General features: G+C 39.7%; 1 protein-coding gene across 1 annotated transcript in view; it reads right to left on the bottom strand.

Moving 5' to 3' along the window:
• Nucleotides 1-27,056, bottom strand: part of HSD17B12 (hydroxysteroid 17-beta dehydrogenase 12) — an 80,705-nt gene that overhangs the window by 3,928 nt on the left and 49,721 nt on the right. The window contains 5 exon segments of the mRNA XM_041398387.1: nucleotides 4,459-4,524; nucleotides 7,812-7,893; nucleotides 13,220-13,254; nucleotides 23,436-23,480; nucleotides 24,369-24,433. Of these exon segments, the coding sequence (XP_041254321.1) occupies nucleotides 4,459-4,524; nucleotides 7,812-7,893; nucleotides 13,220-13,254; nucleotides 23,436-23,480; nucleotides 24,369-24,433 (293 nt within the window).

Genomic DNA, 27,056 nt, shown 5'->3' with positions numbered 1-27,056 from the left:
GTATTAACTGGACCTTTTTTAATAGATATCACGAGACCTGCTGAATCTATTTAGTTTTCTCCCTTTCTTCCTTCCACCAAGGAATTCAGAGATTCATGAACTGTATCTAAAACAAGCATAACAGATTAAAAAAAATAAATCACTCCTTAAAGGCTTTCAGCATTTTACATTCAGATATAGCCCATACTACCTGGACAAATAATTCTCCTTATTCAGGGAAAGCTTAGCCTGTACTATAGTTTGAAAACATGCCTTAAAAGTAGCTTATGTCAGTACAATGTGTCTTGCTTACTTAAAACATCTGCTACTGCTTATAGCTCTGATGCGTATGAAGATTGGCACACACGCAAAATTTGGTTCTTGAATATTATTTAGATGTAAGAAATCAGATCTCAAGACCTGAATAGTCAGTTACCTTCCCTCTCCAATGTGGGAAAAAGGAGAGCGGGGAACATAAAAGGGAAACAGAAGAGTTACATCAAGCAAAGCTGGTCTGTATAGAAAGCTAAACAGCAAAGCTAAAAAGCTTTTGGAGGAAGGAAGGCAATGCCATTAGACATCACTTTGGCAACAGAACACTTTTGTGAATACCTGGAGATAGAGCTGGGCCTGTTCAGGGCTGTCAAAAGGAAGCTGGTGGTGAGATCTTACCTAAAATTATTTCACTGGTAGTTAGGAAAGGGCAATACTTTACCAGTTCCTTGAGTCTCATTTTGAGACTGTGAGTGGTAGTTATGAAGGTAAGAGCCAAACTCCTCTTGGTAATGCTTGATCAAATGACAAGAGGGACAACTTTTGGCTGTAGACTGTCAGACTGCACATTAGGGAGAAAGTATTTTTACTAGGAGAGCAATATAAAATTCAAACATACTGTCCAGAGAGCTCACAGCACCCCTGCCCTTGAAGGCTCCCAAGATTTGGCTGGATAAAGCCACAATCAGCCCATGATCTAGTGCCAGAAGCAATCCCACTGCTAATTGCTAGGCAATCCAGCTGCTGGGAGAGCAGGAGGTCAGGGTAGAAAACTTTCTGGTAATCCTTTTAAATGAACATTTTCATGAATTTGTGGTCTAGTATTTTATGTAATGAATACAATAAAAGAAAACAGATAGTGCAAGTTTCTAACACTATACTTTTGCTATGCATAGTAATGAAGTACAGAGGGACCATGCCAATAACTAACTGAAGTTTAAAATAAGAATAAAAGAAAGGGTCAAAGAACCAAGCAATCTAGACATATTAAAAGAGCAAAAATTTCCTAAGTCTGCAGAAATCTTTCAAGGGGAGATCTTTACGAAAGTCTCGAGAAAAGTCATTGTCACCTTCTTCCTTGTTTCTTTTGCCTCTTTTCCCCATGTAAACACACACAAAGTTTTAACCTGTGCTATTACTGTGCTGCTTCTGAAAAATTAAGCAGACCTATCTGCCAGAAGAGTATATTTCTAATCCAAAGATGGCTACACTGCAACAAAAACACTATCTAAACTAAGATTCCACAGATGGTAATCCACTTGAGCAAGACACATACTTGAGGCTGATATGAAGAAACTGATAAAATCCCACCAGCACTTTGTTTCTGCTTTTCACACAGTGATACTCTGCAGGTATTGCATGGCAGAAGTTAACTGGCTTCAATGACGATGATCTAGCTGGAAGGGCAAGTCTGGAATTAAAAGTGTAATGCTTCTGAAGGTTATAGAGATGTACTTAAAAAAAATCTAAGAGGGATACAATCTTCCTCAGGGACTGAAGGAGATAGGTCAGCTAGTCTTCACAGGAAGGTACTTGTAATATTCATTAGTGGCTTGTAGTGACTTAGGCTGAAACAAGAGGACAAGGACATGGACCTGCAACAAAATTAGCATAACAAATTGAAGCTGTGACAGCTATTGATAATCAGACCCACATAACTCAATGGCTCAATGGCAATTCACTGTCTACATTTAAGGGATAAAAAGTAGTGCTGTCAGGAATTTAGCATCCTAAGGCAACACCAGAGTCACAAAAACAGATTACCACAACCTGTGAAGCTTTGTACAGAAAAACATAACAGTAGATACAGAAAGTTAGATTTAATTCTTCATTTGTTTATAACCCTAAAAATGTAAGACATCAAAAACCCTTTTTCTAGCTTTTCTGTACCCAAAATCTAGAAAACCTTCCCTATACTATGTACATTCATACTGTCCTTAATGCCTTCTAGCCAAGCATGAGTTACTGGGGTATTTGCCTTTACAGTCTCAACAGGTACTCCACAGTCATCAACAAACAGCTCTTGCTCCTCCTTCACTCTGCTCTCAAACTGCTAAGAGTACTATTTAGACAAAATCTGGGGAGGAGGAGAAAGGTGCACATAGAAACAACACATCCCAAAGACATAACACTTCTTTCTCCTGCCAGCATCTGTCCCTAAGCACTCGCACACTGAAGTAACTTATGAGCAGCTATGCCTAAGAAAACACCAGAAAACAGAGGTTAGATGTGGTACCACAACACAGGCCACAAAAAATTCACACTATCTTTATTGTCAGTGAAGCTGTGTGTTGAAGGGGCCTATGGCTCAGTTTGTAGACAGACTTCAGCAGGAAGGAAGTCCACCCAGAAGACTTGATACTACCGATGCAGGAAAGGGCAATACTTTACCAGTTCCTTTAGTCTCATTTTGAGACTGTGATGTGATAGACTGAGAGAGGACTACATTGCATGTAGATGAAAATTATTGAAGAACAGCAGTCTGATAGTGGAGCTACATCTGCTAGTAATACAATTTGAAAGACACTGAGGAGGCAGAAGTAATCAAGAAGGGCAGAAGTGGTGAGAAAGCTGTAAAAACCTTGCCATGTGGTGAACACTGACCCACTGTAGGACAGTTTGGAGCTGTGAGAAGAGAAAGTAACAAGAAGACATGAAACACTGAAAGTTATTCCAGCTAAATCCACTTCAAGAACTGAGAGCACACAAAATGACCCTGTATGCTACCTCTGTACCTGTTCAGAATGTTACCTTTTTATGCACCCTCCACTGCTGCACACTGGTGTAGCAGTACATCCCAGAGTGCTAGGGCACAGAATCAAGCCAATCAAACCAGGGGAGAAGTCAGGCTTTCAGAGCTGTACTCCAAGTTATAATGTTACCAGTGTAAAACTAAAGTCAAGCAGCTGGAAGGGGCCACCTTTCAGGGGACTTGCAGGGTCCACCTTTCTCTCTACTGCCAACAGATCCCAAAACACACAGCACCCCTTCAGGTATTTAATATCAAGTTTAAACCTAGGTTCACAGGAGGTTCCCACTAAGGGGTTCGTGACTACATGGGAATAGCTCACCCAACAACTGTCTTTTTTATCAATGCAATCCATTCTCAGGAAACGTGACAGGACATTTTTTTGTGAGAAGGTCTTGTTTTGCTAAATATACTTAAAAGGAAAAAATAATCTAGCAGATCAAGAAGGTAACATAGCCTTAATCTGCTAACAACTTTCCTACAGTATTAGCCAGTAGTGAGAGTTGTGCTCATTTGTATAATGATTACACATTTAAAGCAGGCAACTTTGTGCCTTACCTTCAATAAAGCCCTTGAAGTTCAAATGGAACTGAGAACCACCACACAGAACAGAGGAATGAGAGCCACGGACATAGGTAACCCTGTTTGCAAGATCCCAAACTGAACTTCAGAAAGAGGTACCACTGTCTTCACAGTGCAGGTAAGATCTCGTATCACCTTTATTAAACTGATTCTTGCTCTGGACAGGTTTAATCAGCAATGGAAGGTTTACTGCTTGTGATCAAAGCTGGAAATTACAGCTTTGGAAGCAAACAGTAAGAGTATGTGAGAAGTGCTATTAAAGCAAAATCCTATGAAGTTGTGAGAAACTGTCTTGGTTTGCTTTTCTGCCATGCCAAAAATAATTAAAATCAAGGAAGGTAAACAAATGGGGAGGGGGCAAGGAGGGTTATGAAGCAAGACTCCTTAGCAATACAGAAAATTAAATCAGTCAGTTACACATGAAGGCTCTTTGAGGCTTTTGTTCATTCTTCATTCTTCAACTATGCTCAGATTAGCAGTTGATTCACTGACACTGCAGGGATTCTACTATTCCCGTTGTTCAAGCTGTTACCCATGGAATGCCTGTACAAATGCATTCCACAAGTGTATTCCAGTAGATGAAGCTTCATAAAGATGTATTCTACAGCACTGTGCACAGTTTTATGCAATACTTCATCCATAAAAGTTCAATTAGCACCATCAGCTAAAACCACACAAAATCAAACCATGTCTTTTGTTGCTTCAAGACCCATGGTTTCAGAGTAATTTAAGAAAGCTGCTAATGGGATCAAAGGAAATCCTTATCCTTAATCTGTGTCACACATTCATGAATAAGAGAATATGCTGATTCCTTTTTGTTGCCAAGACACCAATGTTGCTGTGGTAACCACACTTACACAAAACAAACTACTCACCTGCACAATGATGCCCTTGCTCTTGTATTCTGCACTGAGGCCTCGGGAGAAGTAATCCACAAAAGCCTGGAGAGAGAAGGGAAACATGCAGCATGCTACAGGTTACAATGGAAACTCTAGTTTAACAGTTTTGTGTAAGAGTATTTGAGTTACTATTTGGAGTTCCTGTTTTCAAAGTGAAAACTCTAGGTTTTCAAAGAAACCTTGCATAAAAGAGCAATACCATTCAAATAGAAACTCTATGCTTATGAAGTATTTTTACAGAAGCAAGGCTCAAACTAAACAAATAAACCCCTTTTTAATTTAGAAGAAAAAGAAACTAGATTTGTTAAATAAAGCCTAGTCAAAAGAGGAAAAGACAACTTCATATTGTTCACCACTCTATGTCATCTTCTTGGATATTTTTAAGAGTGATTTAATTGGGTTTCTCTTGTGCATGGTTTTTATAACACAGTGTTTGAACACTTAGTCTTCTTGCCTTTACACTTCTAAAAAATGCCACCCTATGGTGACACTTCTTCCTAATCCTCAAGTCCACCTCCACAGATTCTCTTCCAAACTTCTGGAAGTTTTAGAAATTGCAAGATTGAAAGTTCAAAGAAAGAAGTTAAAGAGCTTAAAAGGTGGATGTTAGCCCCTGCCTTCAAGATGATCTCAAAGCTGATACAGCTGCCTCCTTAACCCTGCCAGGAAATACTGTCCTAAGAATCAAAGGCTACTCAGCAGTTCAAACCAGCACAGATTCCCACTTCCCAAATTCTTCTAAACCACATTTCCACCTTACCCTGTTGTCCAGTGAGACAAAACACCAGGTTCTGCTATGCTTTCTTGTTTTAGAGAAGTGATACAGCCAAGTAGGATGAACGGACTACCTTCAACTGAATGAGCTAAACTATCCCATTTGTTCTAAGTAAATTAGTTCAGCTATTTAAGAAGCAGTTGCTTCACACCAGATTCAAACCAAGCAGCAAAGCTTTAGTACTGCACCTCCTTTACAGTCTTCCTTTGGTCACCATGTCCCCAGTGGTTTACACAAGTCCTAACTGAAGCCAGCACTTAAAGTTGGCAGTGGCCAGTGTTTTTCCCACACAGGCCATCCCACTCAATTCAGCCCACACAAGAAGCAACAGAAACACTCCCACACTACTGGACTATTTCTATAGACACTCTTCTAAGCATACTTCGAAGATCTGAAATAAAACTGGATTTTGCTGTATAGCAGGTAGGTCCTTTTACTCTTCTTTTTCAAGTTGCATGTATAAGCTAGCAGGAGGCACCTTAAACCATAAAAAGCTTATCTGCTGTTCAGCTGTTTTTTCTTTCTCCCTCTCCCCTAAGTTCATAACAAAATTCAGTACTCCACGTGAACGAGACTGAAAGTCTGGCCTAGCAGCAGCTATTGAAATGAATCCTCTGAACATCCTCTTGAACAGTAAGGCACCTGCATGGACATGCCAAATAGTTCACTGAAGTCTCTGAACACAGCAGTCAGGTGCATGTGTAATAACTGCACAGAGTATACTGATAATCTATTAAAAAGAACTATATTATGTTAATGAAAGTGCTCTGATCATTCAAATTTCTAACTATTCCTCCATGAGAAAAATCCTGATGTTAACTACTGCTCCAGATACAAAGTACAAAAGACTGTCTTCTCTACTGGCTGAAAAGAGCTTGCTATAAGGAAAATGTTAATTTTACATGAGAAAAGAAAGCAACTTCCAGTATACAAATAAGCTTTGGAGTTTTTCTTCTTGAAGCATTTATTTCAAGACAAATTGGGTTTTCTACGTCCACAAGCTCAAGTCCCCCAACAACACTGAACCTGAAGTCTTAAGAATGCTCTCTAAGTAAAAATTTCCTGAATAAGCAGATAAGCATTACATATTAGAAAATTTCTTCTCCTTGAATATCCAAATATCTAATAACAAATCCAAACAGTAAAGGCATGGGGGTGAGGTGGGAAATGATATAATCATATTTCACTTCTCATTAGCATTAATGCAGGTAGATAAACCTGTCAAAATATAGCACTATGATTCCTTTAAAAGAGTCTCATTCCAGTGTAAACTAGGGAATTCTCCACAGGAAGGTTAAAGACTGCATTTGTTCCTGATAATTAGTCAAAGTCATTGACTTACACCTGAAGGGTATTATGCTTTAAATCCCCTTTAAATAGATGAGGGGGAAAACCTAGAAACTGCAGATACAGTCTTTCTATAGCTATATTAGGGGAGTCACTTTCATGCTTACTAGTCTTGCTGTAGGGGAAGATGGGCAGCGCTGAGAATAGGCAGATTATTTGACCTGTAACTTAGCTTTTTAAGGGGAGGGGAAGAAACATTTCAGATTCCCGTTGAAAAAAAAAGACTAACTAAAGCAGTGGGAGACATATTATCACTAAAATCAGAAGCTCAACTGATTCCATAAAGCTGAAAGTACTGCCACAACAAAGTGACCATTTGCATTAAAACAAAAAACTGTCCTCTCAGGAAATAGCTACTTCAAGAGGAAATTTTATCACCTAAAGCTACTTCAGGCTTCTAAACTTAAATATCCCCTCCTTTAGTATGAATATAATAGCGTGCATCAACTCCCTTCTGGGAATTGAGAGTCTAGAAGAAATATGAGTCTGTTCTGACATGAGTGACACTACTGAAGGTTTCTTCATCCTGTCAAGGTTCTGCTTAGACTTAGATGTTTGATATATTCAAGGTAATTACCAGGTATGCCTGAAAAAGCTGTAGTGCCATGCTGTTTTAATACCAGTGTAAATGTCTCTTGCATTCTGTTTTATCACATATGCCTCAGTTCCATGCTGGGTACCCACATTCTGTCTTTACGGCGTTCACTGGAGATATTTTAGGGCAACATTTTAGAATCCCCTGAAATTATCTTTGGGGAAAAAAAACCGTAAGACCAGCTGCAAAAAGATGAAACTGTCCCAGTGACACAAACTGAAACCAGAGCAGATGAACTTCAGATGAAATGTAGATCATAGAATCATCACGGAATTAAGGGGAAAGATATTTCAAAACCAAAATAAGAAAGTGTGTTAGACTTAGTCAATGTCCTTTCTCAGCTTTGCACTAAGCTTGCTTGGTACACTACCATCCTTTTCCATTTAAAAATGGAATACATGAGGAAGTACACAGAATAGTCATTTCCATGGCCAGTAAACCCTTGCACTCAGTTTTCTCCAACCTTCCAGCTTCTACTACTGGAAAAACTCAAGACAGAAACTCTGTACTTTTAGTTCATGAAAGCACCACTAGATGGACACCAAAACATTTATTCCTGTAAGTGTTGCCTGATGTTTGACACTTGATTTCAGTGTGGAAAGGAACACTTACCTTGGTTGCAGAGTAAAGAGTCAGCAGTGGAGTTGGACACATCCCTGAAGCTGATGCGATATTCAGGATTATCCCTTTTGATCTGGAAGGAAGCAGAGATCTATTACAATGAAATAAAGGAAAGATCTTTCATGTTTCCAAAAATTACAGCAAGCGTAAAAACACCCTTTAGAATGCAACTGAGATAAATCAGGAACAACACCAATGTCAATACAGTAAGAGAATCAAAGTTGTATTTCTATACACATTTACACACACAATGAGCTAAACAATGCAAAACCATTGAGTCAAGCTGGCACAAGTTCAAGAGGAGTTTCTACATCTTGGGATAAGATGGCAGAAATGGCAACACAATTTCACTGTATGATTTACACTTTGATATTTACTTTAATCTTCAAAATATTACTTCATAATGGATCTTCAAGATAGCAAGCATCTGAATCTACTGCTCAAACACAGAATTTAATAAATATGGAAGATATTCAGTGGATGAACAGAGAAAATGAAAGTTGTCTTACAGCTGTATTACAGTAACACTGAAGGTATTAATGAACAGTATTTTGGTAAAGATACCTGAAATTAGCAACCACCTGCTCTGTCAAGCCATTCTAAAGCACATACAGGTAGGACAGGAAGGCTCCTGACCTCCCAATGTAGACTGATTTGAGCCATATCTATTTCTGAGACTAGTTTTACCTAAGAAACCAGACATATTTAGTGCTAGGTGGATAAAAGAATTAATTTTAAAAGATTTATGCAAATTAGGGCAATTACTCTGTTAGAAGTTCCTGCAAGACAGTCCAACATACTGAAAGATACATCTCTAGTTCTTCCTACCCTGTTGGAAATTCAAGCCAGTTTACCTGAACATAGCATAATTATGCCATGCTCAGTGCAGTGAGAACAATCATGCAGGCAGACATCACACAGCTCAACTCCTGCACATTCACACGAGTTTCCATCATGTGTGTTCAACCAGGTACACCCTACACCACTGCTGCCACAATCATTTAAGTAACCATCTTAAAAACAAACAGTAATTTAAGTCACTGTTAGAAATTAAAACAATACAAATGCTTTGGGAATCATGACAATAGATTCAAACCAGCACGGCTTGTGCCATGATATGAGTGTAAATTACATCTGTGACTGATTTGTCACAAGGAATGAGATGGCAAATGTGATAGAGAAGAATAATTTCAGTCATTCAGGATTTCAAACACCTTTGCCAAAGTTCCTTGTGTTTATCAGTACTTCCCAGTCAGGCCTGGCTGGTGAAATAAGGTAGTAACATTGACCCAACTATGTAGCATGGAAAGCGTAAGATCACAAATTAATCAGGAATTTTCAAGACAGCAGAAGGTTAACAGTGGATGGTAGAAGTTTTTCATATCAAGACAGGTGGTGACTGTGATATTTATTCATGAGCTCAAATTGAGATTAGCAATAAAAAGAGTATTTATGCATTTTTTAAGAGATTATCAGATTGCAAAATACTATAAGGAACTTTTAAAAAAGCTCAGGGTGCTATGTGAACAGACTACGAAATGGCAGATGAAAAATTAATATTACGAGTGCATCAATAATCTATTATCAATAACCAAAATAACGCATACTAAAGAAAAAATTCTGAATTAATCACAAACCTTGCAGGACTCTAAACCAACTGTCCCCTCCATGAAAAACCTGAACAAGGAGTTCTATTTTGTGCAACAGTCATCAAAACCAGCCAAACAACAGGATGCTGGGAATGGCAGGGACAGATCCTCCACCACCACCAAAATCTTGTATTACAATCTACAAACCATCTTTATCCCTCCAAATACTAAACAGAAATATTAAGAAACTGATGATTTAAGAAATGGGAAGAGAAAAAAAAAATTCAGCCTGATACATCAATTTAGTTAAGAGACTATTAAGAGCAGCCACAATAAGAGTACACATACTAACAAATAAAAAAAAAATCAAGATCTTGACTCAGCCTCTCAGAATACAAAAGAAAGATGACATTTATTTAAATGAAAGACTGAAATTTAGATCCAAAAAAAGAATGTGCTCTTCTCATATTCAGACTAAGGAGTACTTGATACAAAACTTAACTGAAGACAAAACCTTAACAGGATCCAAAGAAGGATAAAGCATTAATATGGATAAACACGAGCCTCATGCTTCTAAAACAAACTGAAGCTTTAGAAGAGAGGCTGACATGCAGGCTGCAGGCACAGGTCTCACAGTGTCTGGCTACACTGCAACTTTCTAGCAGGAGTCGTGACCACCACCTAGATGGAGTGAATTAATGGTCTGACCCAGCGAAGAAAAGCCTCTTGGAAACACAAAACATTAATAGCAGCTCCTTGCAGAAGCTCTGTGTATTGGTCTCTTTGAAGCAGTCGGTGCCACTGGGGGTTTTGTGGTTTGTATTTTTACATTTTAAAGGAAACAGTCCTAGCCTTAAAAGCTCATAACTTAAAACCTCCAATAAAATGAAATTGAGAAGCATGTGAGTAGGGGGAACACTTTCAATTGCTCCAGTTACAATTCTGCTTCTTAGAGGAATTTCAGAATAAATGTTTTTAGGGAGGGATCTGAAGAATTACTCAAGCATCAGTGCGGTAAAAAGCAATTTTGGCTCCATCTAATTCAACTGTGCCATTAATGGGGGAAAAAAAAAAAAAAACTAAACCAAACCCAAACAGAAAAAGTTGGTTAAGATGAAGAGAGCCAGGCCCACACCCTCACACCTCCCAGTCATTCTACCTTAAGTGGTCCAGCACCAGGGAGGCTATATTTAGCCATCTCCCTGTTGCTGTGGCAACCAGCGCCTGCTCCAGCTGCATGCCAAGTGGAAAGAGCAAGCTTCTTCTGTAATGTAATTATGCACTTGCTACTTTCCTGGCAATAAATACCATAGTTTGGTATTTGTCTAGCAACAGCCAACTGATTTTTGGTGGTGGTGGCTTTTTTTTTAGTTCCCAAAGACACCAAACCTTGATTTTCAGTTCTAGGAGTTTCCCATCTCAGACAGCAGCCTGAGTATTTATACAAGAACTGCTCATTTAAGTATAATAGGAAGCTTCAGATAATAAATTGTCACTTTAAGAGTTCAGAGCACAGGAGAGAAGTCACAGCAGAGAATCTAAATGCCATTACCAGAAGTGGCATTCATCTAATGCTGCTGTGTTTATTATAAATAGAAAAGTAAAAGGCACACCAAGATGTAGCTTTGTTTACTCTTATCAGACCTGGATGCAAAGCATGCAAAGTATGCTCTATTTTTGTATTTATCTTGCAATATATTCTCATAAAACAAACATTCAAATACGCACTAGAGCAAGCTGCAAGATGCTGTAACACGCTACGTCACATCTATCTACTCAACATGCTCTCCTTGAGCAAGTGAGGAATGACAATGAGATTCTTAGTCTAGCCTTATTCTTAGAGCCTGGAGCCCTTTTTCTAGCCTGTGGTCCCATGTGAGAAATATATGGCTGACCTGAAGAGCAGATAGTCCAGCTCCAATTCATTCATGCCCTTGGATTTACTGGACATCCATGTCCTCCTGTGGTTACAGGCTCCTAGCAGTGTTAATGGCCTGTGAGCTATGGCTGTGCAGGAGTTGGCAGCTGCAGGCATTGCTTCTGTGCACTGCAAACCCAACCAACTTCACAAAAACCAAACAGAAAACGGAAGCATTTTCAAATATTTTTCCCTGAGACGGAAAGCAAGGCTGTCATCCAAATGGAGCAGTCTTTTAAAGTGGTTCCTTATATTCAGGAAAAACTTCAAGATGCATATTTAATTCTTTTTAACCACTATTAACTTTTTCTTTCCGGGCTTCTTGAACATTTATCCTCAGAATCCCTGAAGTAGCCACACAGTTAGAGAAGTAAGAGGGAAGACAATGTGTGCCCAAGGTCAGTCAGAAGCAGAAGTCAGCAGGATCCTGGTGTGCTGCCTTTCATTCAAGTCATCTTACCCACGTGGATGTTGAACAAAAAAACCTATACAGGATATTCTATAAGTAGAGTATGCACCATTCTGTCCTGAGAAGCTGAAGAGATAACTCTTGCCAAATGAATAGCTACAATATTCCTTTAAATAAAGAAGAAACTGAGGCAAGAACTTAGGAGTTTTTAAGTTCCAAAACCTAATAATGAAACAACATTAAATCCCCTCAAAAGTACAAATGTTTTGGTCATGTTGGCACCTTCAGAGGACAGTGGTTTCACAAAAAACAAGTCCCTTTATCTATCAATAACAGTACAAGGACAAGGAGTAGCTTCTGACCTAGAAGCCCTGAGTATGTATCACCCCTGTACTACAATAAACCTCACCCTCTACTCCAGCTTCATTGGGAAATATGACACTCCTACCCCAGAGCTCAGTCTTGGGTCTTTTCTTCTAATTCAAATCTCTTTACATGAAATAAACTTATTCATACCTCCTGATTGGCTAAGTAAAATTCTTAGCTCACCATCATCCTGATGTGCCAGACACTGACTTCCATACTGACTGCTAGCTCTGACAGTTTGCACCCAGGAAGAGACTTTGTTTTAGAAGTGAAACATCTGTGCAACACTTGAATAACTGAGTTCTGGTCTGCAATGAAGACTCTCAGACAGTGGGATGACACAAAATAAACCTTTTTTTTTTTCATCATCTTGGCTAGATTTGGAGGCTTGCCCCATATACAGACTCCTCCTGCTATGTTCATTTGCATGGTTCTACAGAGTTTTTCCCCAGTACTGTGAACACGGCTCAAGGCTGATCCAGGGCAACCCCCAGCAAGGGAGGGTTAGCACCCCAAGAGAGACAGCAAACAGCCAGCAGAGCCAACATCAGCGGGAAAACAGCCTGGGGGAGACTAAATGGAAATCGTGAACCTTTTGGTTTCACCTGGGAGCTAGCTGGGAAGCCAGTACATGTCTTCCCCGTTGACAGTGGTGTGTTATTCTAAAGAGCTGGTCTCCAATACCATTTTTCCAAATGATCACAGCCTTTCCTCAATATACCTCCTACTGTATAATGAGAACATATTCTTTGCATCCATTTTACTTACAATGACTTAGAGAAATAGCCTTAAGAAGGTTATTCCCAGGAACTGTAACCACCCCCTCAGAATAGCAGGTTGTTGAGTTAGTGCTGATGAGTCAGACGGGCTTTTTAATTCTGTTCTAAAAGGAATCACCACAACAGTGGAGAAGGGAGAGGAAAAATAAAAAGGGAATCGAGTGGAAAAGGCTTCCACCGTCTGATGATTCATGCACCATCAGCGTGACTCACCCAGCATTACTCTGCCATTAAAACATGGAGACTAGGCTGATTAGTCACAGTAATGAATTTTTCAAGAAAGGATTCTCCCCTATAAATAATGATGACTTTGTCTGGATAGTGTTAGTGTGACTCACCTTTCCAGCATGCCGGGCAGCACCAATCGTGTCATCTGCAAAAGGAAAACATTCGTGATGGCTGAGAATGCAGACAGCAGACAGCCAGAGGCCGAGGGAAGCCTCCCTTCCTCCCAGAAGCAGCTGCCACCCCCTCCACCCCAAGCACGGCTCGGGGAAGCAGAGACCATACTTTGCGTAGGCAGTTTATTTTTATTCTACCTGGATAACTTGGCTCTGTCAAGTAGTATGTGCACTGAATCTGGTGAACCCATCTAGATCGTAGCACAAGAGTAAATAAAACAGATGTCTTCACCACTCTGCAGCATCCATGGCCTCTAAAGAACATTAAAACACCAGAGCACTATACTACATGTACCATCTTTCTGTCCCTGCACAAAACACCTGTCTTCCTTGAGACTGACTAAATTTACCACCTATGCCAAGATTCAAAACATTATCCAATACATTTTAGCTAGGCTTACTGAACTGCTGAATTTAAGACAAAAATAAATTATGGAGCAGCAAGAGCACTGACAGAACTAGCAAATGCAAGTTTCCTACATTATTACCTACAGAAAATACTTACGACTCCAAAATATTTTTTGCTGATTACCCAGATGTTCTCACACTGGAAAAACTACACCCCCAAGAGGAAAGTCGCCTGGCAAACCTCCTCACTGCTCTGGAAACTCCTGCCTTTATTATGACTCTGAGCGATCCATCTACAAGCTGGCTGAAGGACTCTCCAGAGCAGCACTCCTAAAAAAGGATTCCCAGTTGCAGACAGAGCATCTCTGACAAGAGAAACAAATTAAGCATTGATCCAAACTTGGACAAAATTTTAATTAGTGTAAAATAGTTAATTTTCCTACGACTAATTACTACCATCCTAAAACACAATTTAAATCCAAAACTTCTGCCTTCCTGAAATAGTATCAAAATTCTCCCTGCCCCATGTAACCCTATGAATAACTGTCACTGACCCCAAAGACAGATCCCACAAGAAAAATAAACTGCTACCACTTTTGACATCTAAAAGGTGTTCCAACAAAGTTTTTGAGAACATGGAGGGTGGGTAATAAAATACTAAAACCAGCACACAACAAAACATAATGATATTCCCACTGATCCTAAATTACCTTGATAGCTCAAAATAAAACATTGATTATTTGAATAGTACGGGAAGAAAAACATGCACGAAAGAAATCAGCATATACAGGCACACAAAACACCTGCAAGCACTTTGATTACAAAGAAACAAATTTTATGGTAGGAAGCTACTCATTTTATTATCACCACTGCATTAGCCCTCACATATGACTCAATCTGGGTTTGAGGTTTTATTGTTTGTTTTTATTTTTAATTATAAAACATACCCTTTCAGGAATAAAGGAGAAAAAAAAAACAAACAATCTCAATTGATTGCAGCTGACACACAAAGAAAATGCTAGAGAAGGGCTGTGTTTTCCCTTTTATTGGCATTTCTCCCTTAGAATAGACTCTGCCATCAGCCACACTGCATGACAGTTTTGATAAGGACTGTACAGGCAGGAGTTGAACAGGTCTTCCCTTCATGAAGTCAGCTGTTGACACACAGTGCTGTCAGCACTGCCCCAGAAGTCAAACTAAGTATTCAGAGCTGATAAGCATCAACAAGCTAAACAGATCTGATACAGCTTCAAAAAACCCTCTAGTATTAAGTTTAAGCATACATGAGCTTTTTCATACGCTAATGCTTCAAAAGAGATGTAGAAACAACTATTTATTTTAATCTTCAAGGATAAAGAATGATTTGGGCTGATTTTAAGACTAGTTCAAGATTGGAAGAGCTTTTATCTGATCCAAGTTGTATGATCTCTTCCACAGATCCCATGGCTAAAAGCAGCATACTGTTTCTTGCCTCTCAGGGCACTGTAATGCTGCACATAATTTCCACAGATTGGCACATGGATGTGGACTGGAACTGCCTTCCCTTAGGGAACCCATAAATGATCTGAAAAACCAATACACAATTTCCCAGTAGTGTAGAGGAGACCCCACATTTGAAACTTCGTCATAAATCCACACAAATGCATTCATGGTCTAAATCTCAACTGCAACCCACCAAGCAGCTCTAACAGCTTATCACAAACCTGCTGGCTACTAAAAATATGCTACAATAATTGGTGGACTTACATAAAATAAAAAACTATGAAGCCACTGACAGCTGAAATACAGCAACAGGTACACAATTTGGGGAGAAATTGAGAAGTCTCTCACTACTAACTGTGTTGTTATGGTTTGTTTCTGAAGTTCAGCTGAACAGGCAGTCAATTTTGTTCCCCCTCCAGAGAAAAACACTGGTGGCAAAACTGGATTTCATACTCAACATCACTTCCATTTGTTTTACTAAAATTCTTATTTTGAGGGAATTTCAAAATTCTGTGAAACAGGGAAAAAATTTCTATCAGTATTTTTACACCTTGTGACGTGTGAAAAAAATATCATTATGAGTATTCAGTATCTTTATGTAAAAATACTGTTATTTTTAAAGAGCAAGACAACAGAAGGCAGCACTCTGAGTCAGACTCACCTGACCCAGCCAACTGCACACTCAAAGTGCATGATTAGAAAAATGCTGGCAGGGTGTTCTGCAGCCATACTCGGCTCTGGCAATTTTATACATTCTACACACATGTAAAATATTTTCAGCATTAATTCAAATAAAACAATTAATAGCAGAAATGTAGTTTTATCACTAATAATTGTGTCAGTGGTGTCTACCCCTGCTTGCATCGTATGATCCTTATCCAAAACAGCCAAACTGGTTAACACTCATCTCAATAACTGTAATATCAGACAGGCCATTAGGAAAAATGGCAGTTCAAAACCAAAACATCTAGAACTGAATAAACATCTCCCAGATAAAGAATCCAAATTTTAGTTAGATCTTGTTTAGAGATAGTCAGTTCTGTAACGGTGCATAGTCCATAAATGGCAAAGCCTTTCTAGTCAATCTACAGGAATTTGCATGTAGGATGTCACAGAACTTTACAGCAGTGTTTGTTTCTTTGAAGGCACTTCAATACAGGCAGAAGGAAGTGTCAGGAAGCCTAAAGGAGAGGCTGGGAGCTACCCCAAAAACAGTTCCTTCAGCTGGTCATTACTGAACATGGTTAGGCTTCCTTCACATCACCTTTTTCCTGAAAGAATACTATTTTCCACAGAAACAGGAGTACTACAGTTGAAAATATGAATGTTCCCAAGATCTGAAGACTCAGGTAATTCCAGTAGTTAGGCTACATGGAAACTGCTCATCCAAAACAAAGTGGTTTTTCTTTCTGAAAATCTGCATTAGAGCATGTGCATCTGACAAATTTGTTCAGGACAGACTACTCAGCATCAGAAGTTGTTAATCTTTGATATTTTACAGAGTCTGGCTAAAAGTTATGTTTAGCACACAACCATGAAGAGTGGTTGGTGCACTCTGTTTTTTTGGTGTGTTTTCCAATTATTTCACATACACACATAATGCTCCCATAGAGTTTGGGGTACAGTTCCTTTGGTTTGGGAGGGTTGCTTTGTTTCCAAGTCAACTTTTTCATACCTAACCATTCAGATCGCAAGTTCCAGGATGCTCAGGGCAAATTACTAACTTAAGGTAGAGATTGATTATGACCAGTTCAATAATCTTTTATAGGCAGCTATCATTTCTTTATGTCCTTTTATCTGCAACTGCATTTATTCCATTCCTGACAAGCACTGGTTGCATTGTCCACTCTTCCTCACCAAACCCGTCCTCTGCCTTCTAGTTCTGGAAGAAGTAACGCTACTTTTACCCTAACAAAGCAAAGATTCCCACTTGCAAATACAAGAATGCACAGACTTATGGCTAGATTTATGTTCTAAAGCAGGCACTAAAATTAAAAGCTGCTATTAGAGGACCAACAAAGTTGGAAGTTATGACCATGGATTTCCAGTGATTTTTCTTCAGAAGAAAACCTCCCATTCTTAGTTATCACTGCATTGTAGTCTTTTCTCAATCTGATCCAAGCAATAGCTCAGAAGTAGAGCCTTTGGAAAGAACAAGAATAATAATATGCAAAATTTTGAATATCTTTCAAGTGATGTTACTCAGACTACTAAAATACAGGAGGAAAAGGTGAGATAAATATTCAAAGTCACCCTTCAGACCTTATGGGCCCCATAACTGTTATACAACACCATAAAATCTAATGCCACAGTTGTATGTTTACAAACATAAATCATAAAGACAAATCATTGTATGATGTTAGGACTGCAAGTGGTTCTTTCTGCTTCAAAAGAGTATAATGACACCCTTTCTGTAACTAGAGCCATACAAATACAACAAAGGTTGAGGCTTGAGAATTTGGACAAGTTTGCCACAGCTTGCAGCTAAGAAGCTTCCCCGATTCACAAACCTGGGGTGAAATTCTAACAACACAGAGCAACTTTTTTAAGATCAGGAATTCCCTGTGGTGCACCCACCCATGTACAAAAACATCATTGCTACCATGAGACAACTCCAGAGTGTCTGGGCACAGGATTCACACAAGCTCACAGATTCACACAAGCAGAGCTGTTTAACAAAGTTAACTGGCACCTCACCTGCAGACAGTACACTGAAAAACCAAGGAACTGTTCTCATGGACTGGCAGTTAAATTGATCGTGAGGCCTCTTCTCAGCATCTACAAAGTTTTTTTAATATGTCTCTCTTGAAACAGTAGCTTCTTAATGCAGCTCATACCCCAAGCCAAACAAGAATTATTTATGTTTGTAAAAACTAGCAAGTAAACCTGAGGTCAGCTCAACTCACACAGTAACCCCTGTGACCATGTCAGGGGTACCAAACATAAAAAGGGAACTATGAAAGTAACAAGCCATGTTCACTTTCATTGACTTTCCTCTGAGTAACAGTTTTAGAAGAGAAAGTTGTCCCTATTTAGAGCCACAAATTTTTGGAGTAAAGTTAAAAACTGAAAGCTGTCAAAATAAGCGTATTTCTCCTCTTGCCCTTTACACAGGACAAAGACTGCTCAAATAATAAGGCTGAACTTTCTTCTCTTCTCAAGAGGCAAAATATGTGTTTGTGTCAACCCCAAATCTACAGAAAGTCACAGAATTATAGGATGTTCTTAATTTCCCCAAGTTACTTGCACTTTGAACAAAAACCCCCAGTGCTTCTCTGACTATTGCTTAAAAATTTTTATTGCAGCTACATTTCCCTTGATCCAGCTTTCTGTGTATCACACTCTCAGGTTCAAAATGAGCAAGGTGGGAAACCAGAGCATTGAATTTCTCCCTTTGGACCATCTGAAGGATATGCATGGCCACCTTCACAGGCTTACTCCTTTTCCAAGCACTGGCAACTGTCCCTCTCTGTTTTAAACTTGTATTATGTACTTGGCTAAATTATCAACCCCCTCTTTGATTATGAGTTTGAATATAAATGTAAAAAAGCTCTTGACTAGACTGCAGTACACACACACACAGAGTGATCTCTTCTTGCAAGTCAGTGTTGCCACTGTCCTCAGAACTATGCTCCACTTACTGTGACCCTTTCCACAGCAAATACAAAAATTCACATAGGTTCTTGCAGGGGACAAGCAACTACCACCTGATTTCTGATAAGGTACCTTTACAGATGCAGTATTAGGCTGCACTAGCCCATCTGAACAGAGGGAGAGAGAGAGAGAGAGATGTCATTTCCGACTGTCTTTTCAGGATTGCTGCTCCCCAGGCTTTTCTTCTTTCTACACACAGGTCTACAGAAGAATATTTCCCCTCTTTCTTAAACACACTAACTTCTGCTCCTCCTTTCAATTTTATATTGGTTTTGGGTTCTGCTGTTGCTTTCTTTCCTAAACTCACAGTTTCAGACACTGTAGTAGTCATTTCTGTGTCCTGCCTGGGATTCACAACCTGGTGGAATTCACCTCTCACTTCTCCTCCATTACGGGGGCAGCTGACACCAGATCTCTCAGTTCAACATGAGGTATTTATGTATCCTGAAGTCTCGAGAAAATTAAAAGCATCCCAAATATGACAACAAAATTCCTTGATGTTGTAAGGCTTATTAGCCTTTTGTATTGATACTCAGTATAAAATATGAGTGAAGTCATCAATGTGACAACTACCACAGACACAAGGGATGTACATGTACATAATTCACTCTCCTCCTTCATCTGTTAATGCCAATTTCCAAGCAAAGCCTGGCCTTCAAACCTAAAATTTGCATCCCCCCACAATATAATAGCCTGCAAACCAATTCAGCTCCTTGCTAAATCAACCACTAAGCCAGCACTCCCTCAACTATTTAGTCCTGCTTATCTTTCAAGAGAACATAAGTTTATGCTTCACTCCCAATGCAATTAGCACACTGCGATGCTGCAAAAAAAAAAAACAAAACCAAACTTGCAGTTTCTTCCATACCAAGTAACTCTTGCAGCTTTCAAAGGAGAAACAAGGGCTCCTGGAAGCATTTGAAGCTATTCTCCATGCTCATTACCTACCCCACTTGTTCCACTGGACAGCAGTTCTAGCATCCTTGGTTTTCAGGACATCAAGCCAATAGGCAAACCAAGTTTGTTTTCCCAAGTGAAACTAAAGGCTGTAGAATACAAAGATGTAGCAACTCAAGAAGATCTAAGTTAATACCAAGGAAATATGATTAGAACTATAGAGAACAACTCTAATTTTGATTTCTCAACACTTGCTAGTTAATGAAAAAACCCAGGGATTTTGACCTACTTCACTCAATGCCACTAATATCTGTGTCTCAAAATGCAAAGATATGCAAAAGTTGTAATACCAACCCACATTACGTGAACTGCTACCAACAATCATTAAAGTTCTGCTATTGAAATCCCTCCAGAAGCTTGAGATGAGATTATGACAAGAACCATGAAACTACATATACTACCTTGTCTTCTTCCTCATTTATTTGTCAATTCAATCCTTGTATACGACTGTATTAAGTCTCAAGCTCTCCTGAGAAAATACTAGGAACAAAAAATCTTCATTCTATTTATGGCACCAAGACCCATAACACTTATTTTTTTGTATGTTATATGAAGACCAGAGTAACTCCTGCACTGCACATCACCATAAAAATGTGATATGGCCCAGACTGTTTAAAAAGCATCTACTCTGGGTGGGGGACAGGATGATATTTCGTCAATTTTTTTAACTAGCATTTTTAAAGACATGAGGTTTCCAACATGCTTTAAGCAGTTTTATGTGGCTTATCATCACTGATGTACAGGGTGCTTTAAAGGCATATCACGGTAATCAACACTTCACAACAGTCTGAGTGAACCCCAAAATTGCATGACTGCTTGGTTCATGGGTGATCTAATCCAACAGTGCTCCAAGGACATGATGGAGGCAGGCAGGGCAGCATGGAATAGGATTTGGGAAAGACATGGGTTTTAAAAGGTCTGACAGGAAACAAGTTCTCAAAACACCTGCCAAAATTCCCTAGTATTAGATACTTTGCAGCTGGGAAAAATACTAAACAGTGGAACCAGCTAGGCTGCAAATTTGTCCTGTGAGGTGAAGATGTTGTTTTCTCTCTCAGTGCACCCCTTCTCACACACTGCATATCTCCTAGGAACTCCAATGAGCTGACTAATGAAGAAAAAGATGGATCAAAAAGTTAGGGGATGAGCATTATGCTTCAAAACTGCTTATACTTATGGCAATAAAACAGATTTCAACGTTTATGCAGAATCAATCTGTGCTAATTATCCCAACTTCCCCACTTCAAGTCCAAGGGGCGTTTCAGCCAGAACTGGAGTTACTTGACATGCACACCAGAAGAGCTGTGCTGTCCAAAAGGTGCTGCTGATGGCACATGGTGCAGGTTACTGAGAGGACAGGGGATATCATCATCTTTTAGGCTCTGAGAAGGGCTGGTCCAAAAGGCAAGGAAGTGGATGTCAATGCTCTAGAACATAACATTACAGGTTATATGACACCTCTGACAAGGATCTGGGAATGCTGTGGGTAGAGCGTGAACAGGTAGTAGCTGTGCTTCTCCTGTACTTTCACATTTCAGCAGACCTTCAGCTTCTTGCCTAAGAACTTTTTGCTCTCTTCCATCACAAACTTGATGTTTTTAGTCAGACAAGAAGAGAGAATAGTCTTATTACTGTTTTTAAAAAACATATACACGCATATATATAAAAGATGGTATCAACCTCAAAAACAGAACTAAATATTCACAGGATTACATCCTAAAATTCTACATGAAATGATACACAGACTTCTCATAAATTTATTTTTTTCATACCATGATTCCCTAGTTCTATGGGTTCTCCTGAAAAAGTGTCTTACAGATGGCACACATCTCTAATGTGTTCTTCTCCCCAAAACACTAAGCATCTGGCATGCCTACTGTTTAATTACACAACATGCTCATGCAGGAGAAAACATTTGCAAGCTTGGAATCTTATGCTCAAACTCTGATTAAATGCAGGAGCGGGAGTTGTTCACAGTCAAGGAAAAAGTTTTCAAACAGAAGCAAAAACACTATTAACACACAGCAAGCAGATCTTCAGTAAGTTTCTGTATGTGCAAAAATAGCCATTTTAGAAATCTGAAGAGGCTGTGAGGATGCAAATTTTACAAGAAGCTGTACGACAATTTTGTTAAATTGTTGATGAACACTGACACTACAACTAAAGCATTCATTTACTTTGGAAAATAACACAGTCTAGCTGCATCTTTGCAACTTCAGGGGTATGCTGAGGTCAATTATTACTCTACCCGGCCATTTTCAGAAATACATATTGAAGTAGTTCATCTGTAACTTTTCGACTCTAATAAAATGCTCCCAGGAAGACTGACACCCCAAATTCTTTTATCACTGAATAGTGCACTCCCTCTGCTGGTACAGCACAGACCTCACACCTCAGCAGAGGAGATCTGTGCATGACACTTCTTCAGATGTGCGCCTGATGCAGCTCTGTTAACTTAAATGACTTCCTTAAGAGAAACTTTGCTTAAGAGAAAACTCATTAATAATTGACTTCTCTGATTAAATCTTGCAGGGTGACAAGAAGACACCATGGGTTGTCCTTCTCAGTCAACTAGAAAATCTGTACTTGTCAGATGCACAGTGATTTTCCAGGTGAAAGGCTTCTGAAGACTCACTGTTATAGCACTTCTAACTTTCCAACAAGTAGTTCTGAGATGTCAAATAAAACACACACAGACCTAAGAGCTTGCAGCAGTAAGCTGGCATTACCAACTCCTATTCAGTCATGCAACAGCTGCATTTCCATTGTTTGTCTATGTTTTAATAAAGTGTGAGAATCTTATTAAAGCATTGCTTTAAGAGGTGTTGTGCCTCCTCACATGGAAACCAGAGTTTAGACTCCCCAAAAGAACTGTACTAGATGAATTTCGTACTTGACCTAATCAGAAGAGCTGCAAAAAAGTCAAATCTTTTGAGCCATCTTTGAAACTTCTAATATTTTAGCTTTGAGGCAGAAGGCTAACCCTCAGCTAATACACTGTTACGCAGTGTATTCTGTATGCAGAAGATTTAGCAGTGAATAGTCACAAGGAGTTTCATCAGCACACACTGGTAATACACTAACAGCGGCCCTGTGACGTGTAAGCAGCTATTTCCTCTGTCCTTTTTAAGCCTTGATACACTATGATGAAAACCTAATTTCTGAATGGTCCCCATGTTAACCAACAAGAGAACAGCCTTATGTTTTAGCCTGAAGTCATGCTAATTTCTTCTCAATAAAACCTTCAGTTTAAATATCAAAAAGTGAAGGCAACTTCTGAAGTAAAGTTAATGCATGCTTCTTTGAGTTTGGTCTTCCTTCTTGCTCATGTATTTTGCAGAAAATATTTAAGTGCCTTCTCACTATGCTGCACAAAGACCTCAGACATGCAGAGATAAGGGCTGCCCACCCCAAGAAACACAGATGAAGGGGAAGAAGAACGAAGCACTTACAAGGACCAGAAGAACAACTGCCAAGAAGCATTAGGTGCTGTTTTATGTTCTTACCTTGCTCCTTTCAAATAGCTAATAGGCCTCTTTGCAATAAATTACATTTCCCACAACAATCAGAACAGTATGATATGACAATTAGAACCACTGGGTTTCTCCAAGACAAAAATGTAAACCTGGAGTCTAAGAGGTCAAAGTAATTCCCTCAGGCAACTGAATATTGTTTTCTGGTTTTGAATCATCAAGAAGTGTCAGTAACTTACCTTACAAACAGACATGATGTTAATGTTAACCATTTTGTCAATCATCTGCAAGAAAACAAAGTTCTGGGGTTTTACTCATTTTAAGTTATTTGAACAATATTTATACATCTTCTGGGTTTAAGTGCAGGGATGAACTATCTGCCTTTTCTCCTTGCCTACCTGCTTCAGTATCAGGAACAGTAGCAGGCTTTCAAAGCACAGTCTGTGAATTGCTCTTGGTCAGGTTTCATCTTTGATTAGGGACTTGCATTAATACAGAATCACAGAGATGTATCACACTGACACTCTATTTCCTAACACTATTTGCAATACTTATGAACTTTAAAAAATTCTTACCTTTTACACATGTTTTAAAATTAACTACTTATTTTACTCTTCACCATTTTAGTGACTTTAAGTTTATTCAGATATATTTAGCGACACTTAAGCAGAAAACACAGAACCACAGTGGACCCAATGGGCTACAGGGGTTTCAGAAAGAAAATCAGGCACCAGTGAAATTGCTCATAATCAGAGTTTTCGATGTATCCAATACAACCAAGATTGTCCCCACATTATGAACTGTCTGAAATGGTCATATTAAGTTTTGTAAGTGTTATGGACTACGCAGCTTTCATCCATGAAATTGCTGGCTCCCCGCTTCAGTCACATAAGAAGTGCCCCAGCACAAGCTAAAGCAGCTCATAAATAACAGTGAGATGAGACCCGAGACAGGGGCAGAAGCAGCAGGGAGGAGTATGTAAAGAACACCAGCAAAAAGTGAGATTGTTACTATCAGCACTGTGTTATGCTACTTATGGAAATCTCCAAACTTTTGAACACTTAATTCTAAGTAGAAAACCTCATTATGTGGGTTCCCTAACCAAACCTGAATACTTCTGTAATATCTGTTAATCACAGTAAAACACTAGAAGGTACCACAAAAGCACTTACCTTCTCCAGGTCTGGAATATCAATAAAATATTCAGGATAAGCGTAAGATATTCCCACATTGTTGACTGAAAGAAAAGAATGAATGAGATCACTTTGATGCCCCCCGATTAATGGCAATTTTCAAGCAATTAAATGCGTAAAATGTCGCATTTATGACATTCTAACTGCTGTGGCCAAGTTTCCTTAACTGTAACTATCGCCGGGCACAGGCGGCGGAAGGCGGGAGCACACGGACAGGCCCTGTTCGTGTGTAAGCCCCGATTCTCCCACTGTTCACAGGCTGCCAACCTCAGCCCCTCGCACGACGCTGCCTCTGCCACCGGCGGGGGTGTCTGCGGGGCGTGGAGCCAGAGAGCAGCTGCCTGCCGGGACAGCAGGCGAAGCCGTTTCACACGGCTTTTCCCGATAAACCAATACGGCGAGCGCGGTACGAGCCAAGCCGCACTCCCCGCGGAGGGAGCGGCGGGCGCAGTGCGCGGCGCGGCCGGGAGGTGGCAGCAGAGCCCAGCGCGGCCGCGTCCCGCGCCCCGCCGCGCCCCGCGGGCTGGGGGAGCCGCCGCCGCCCGGCCTCCCTGCACGGAGATTCCCCGCGGGAAACCCTTCTCCCCGTCACCCCCGCACCTGCATCGAATTACTTAAACCTCCTAGATTTGGGTTTTTTCAGTACTTTACACTGACACGGTTTTATTCTCGGACGTGAAACCAATACCCATTCTCTAAATCCCAGCCCCAACAGGAGAAAACTTCTAATTCTGTTCGAAAACAGAGCTGCTGTGCAGCCTCCAGCTCCAGAGAGCACATTGATATGGAGACAAAAAGCAGCAACCAAAAGGGATCTCCGCTTCCTAAGTATCTGTTGTTCATCTTACGCAAGTGAATCGCGTGACATGCGGTTGCTGTGGCAACATTTTACATTTATATAGTGTCTTACACCCCAGAGAATCCCAAAGTGCTATGTATGCTCAGCAGCACTGTGCACCTCCAGGCAGGAGTCTGCACGGGGACAAGAAACCTCGTCAAAAGGCACCGATGCCTTTTTCAAAAAATAAAATAAAATAGCCCCTCCATCTGTGCCAAAAGCTATCGTTTTAAGACCCAGACTGAAAGATAATTTAAGTATCAACAGAGATGCAGGATGTGCAAGAAACAGGAGGAAGGGATTCCGGCACAGTGCGCCAACTTCATTCGGAATTCCCTCAAGCTCTTTTAGTCCAGATCTTAGTGTATAAATGGAAGTTCATTAGTCATGCTGTGTGTTTCAAATTTTTAACTTTTAGATAACCTTTAAAAATTGAGGTGAGGAATTGAGGGGAACAGGGAGTTGGCAAATTCCCAGCAGACAGTTGCTATATTTAGAAAGAGTGAGAAGTTTTTAAAAGGAAGAAGATCCAGTCTGGCTACTGCCAAAGTGAACCGAATTTTTTTCTTATTTTCATCCAAAAATAAACTATTTTTCGTTCCATCTCGCTGGAAAGGATTTTGGCTATGAATTGTGGCAGGGTTATGGGACTAACCTTGGTAATTCTGTCCAAATTTAGACTGCTTATATGATTCATGCTACAGAGACAGTCACATGGAGTTCACACCCCTTACTGCTGACTGGGTCCCATTTTCTGCAATCATCTCTGCTGCAAGTTTGTAACAGACCATTAAAAAAATCAGGTTTTGGGTTGTACCATCATATTTTAACTAGAAAAAGAAATGGACAGCAACAGGGTAAGATACTGTCCAGCACAAACTCCTTTCAATAATCAGAGCTATTTAAGAATGGCAAAAGGAAGATTTCCCACCTCTGCTTGTTTAACATATTGCTGTAGCTAGCACATGTTCGAAGTCACTGACAGACGCTGTTTTGAACACACAGCAAAACATTATGCAAACTCTTTTAGCCTTCCTACGTGGGTGAGAAGAAGCTTCCAAATAAGAAGTTTACAAGGATTTCAATCTGTAAGTACTTTAGTTAGACTCTGTGCAACTCCATAATTAGAAGCTCATTCTTGAGCAGTACGTGTGGAGACTCCCGTGTCTCCAAGTATGAGGTTAAAAAATAATCGGCACTGATCACTGGCAACTGTGCTGTGCTACCAATGCTTCCCATACCTACTGCTCCAGATGAGACCTGAAAGAAGAAAATATGCTGGAACCTGAGAACTCAACCCTTATGGCTGTTCTCATTTAAATCCATGTTTTCCCTGACACTAACATGGAAAAGACAGCTCAGCAAAAGCTACATTAGGGATTTCAATAATACAGAATTTAAAATATAAGGCATTAAAGCATGATATTAATTACCATGAAAGCATTAAAATACTATCCTACAGGAGTAGCCATCATCTGTGTGGAAAAATTGTATTGGCAAATGGTTGCTATTAATAAGCTATATCTGGGGGAAAGAAACTACCCACGTATTATTTAATCTGGTGATCTTGGGCACAACATCTACTAAAACTGCAGGGGACTAGTTAGAAGAGAGATTTTTGTAAACCTACACTGACAATGGCTGCAAGAAAAAAAAACGCAGAGGAACTCAGCTAGAGAATACACAACTCTAGAGCATTTAATTGCCATTTTTACCATGTTTTTAGCCAAGATGCTCAAGCAAATAAAAGCAAGAAGCAGGCTCTGTTTAAGGAACATGCTTTGTTTTCCTGTAATGAGCTTACACAAAATGTGACACACACACACTGC

This window comes from Onychostruthus taczanowskii, unplaced genomic scaffold, assembly GCF_017590055.1.
Source record: "Onychostruthus taczanowskii isolate IOZ18803 unplaced genomic scaffold, ASM1759005v1 scaffold1, whole genome shotgun sequence".
Classification (NCBI taxonomy): domain Eukaryota; kingdom Metazoa; phylum Chordata; class Aves; order Passeriformes; family Passeridae; genus Onychostruthus; species Onychostruthus taczanowskii.
This window is presented reverse-complemented; position numbering and strand designations above follow the sequence as displayed.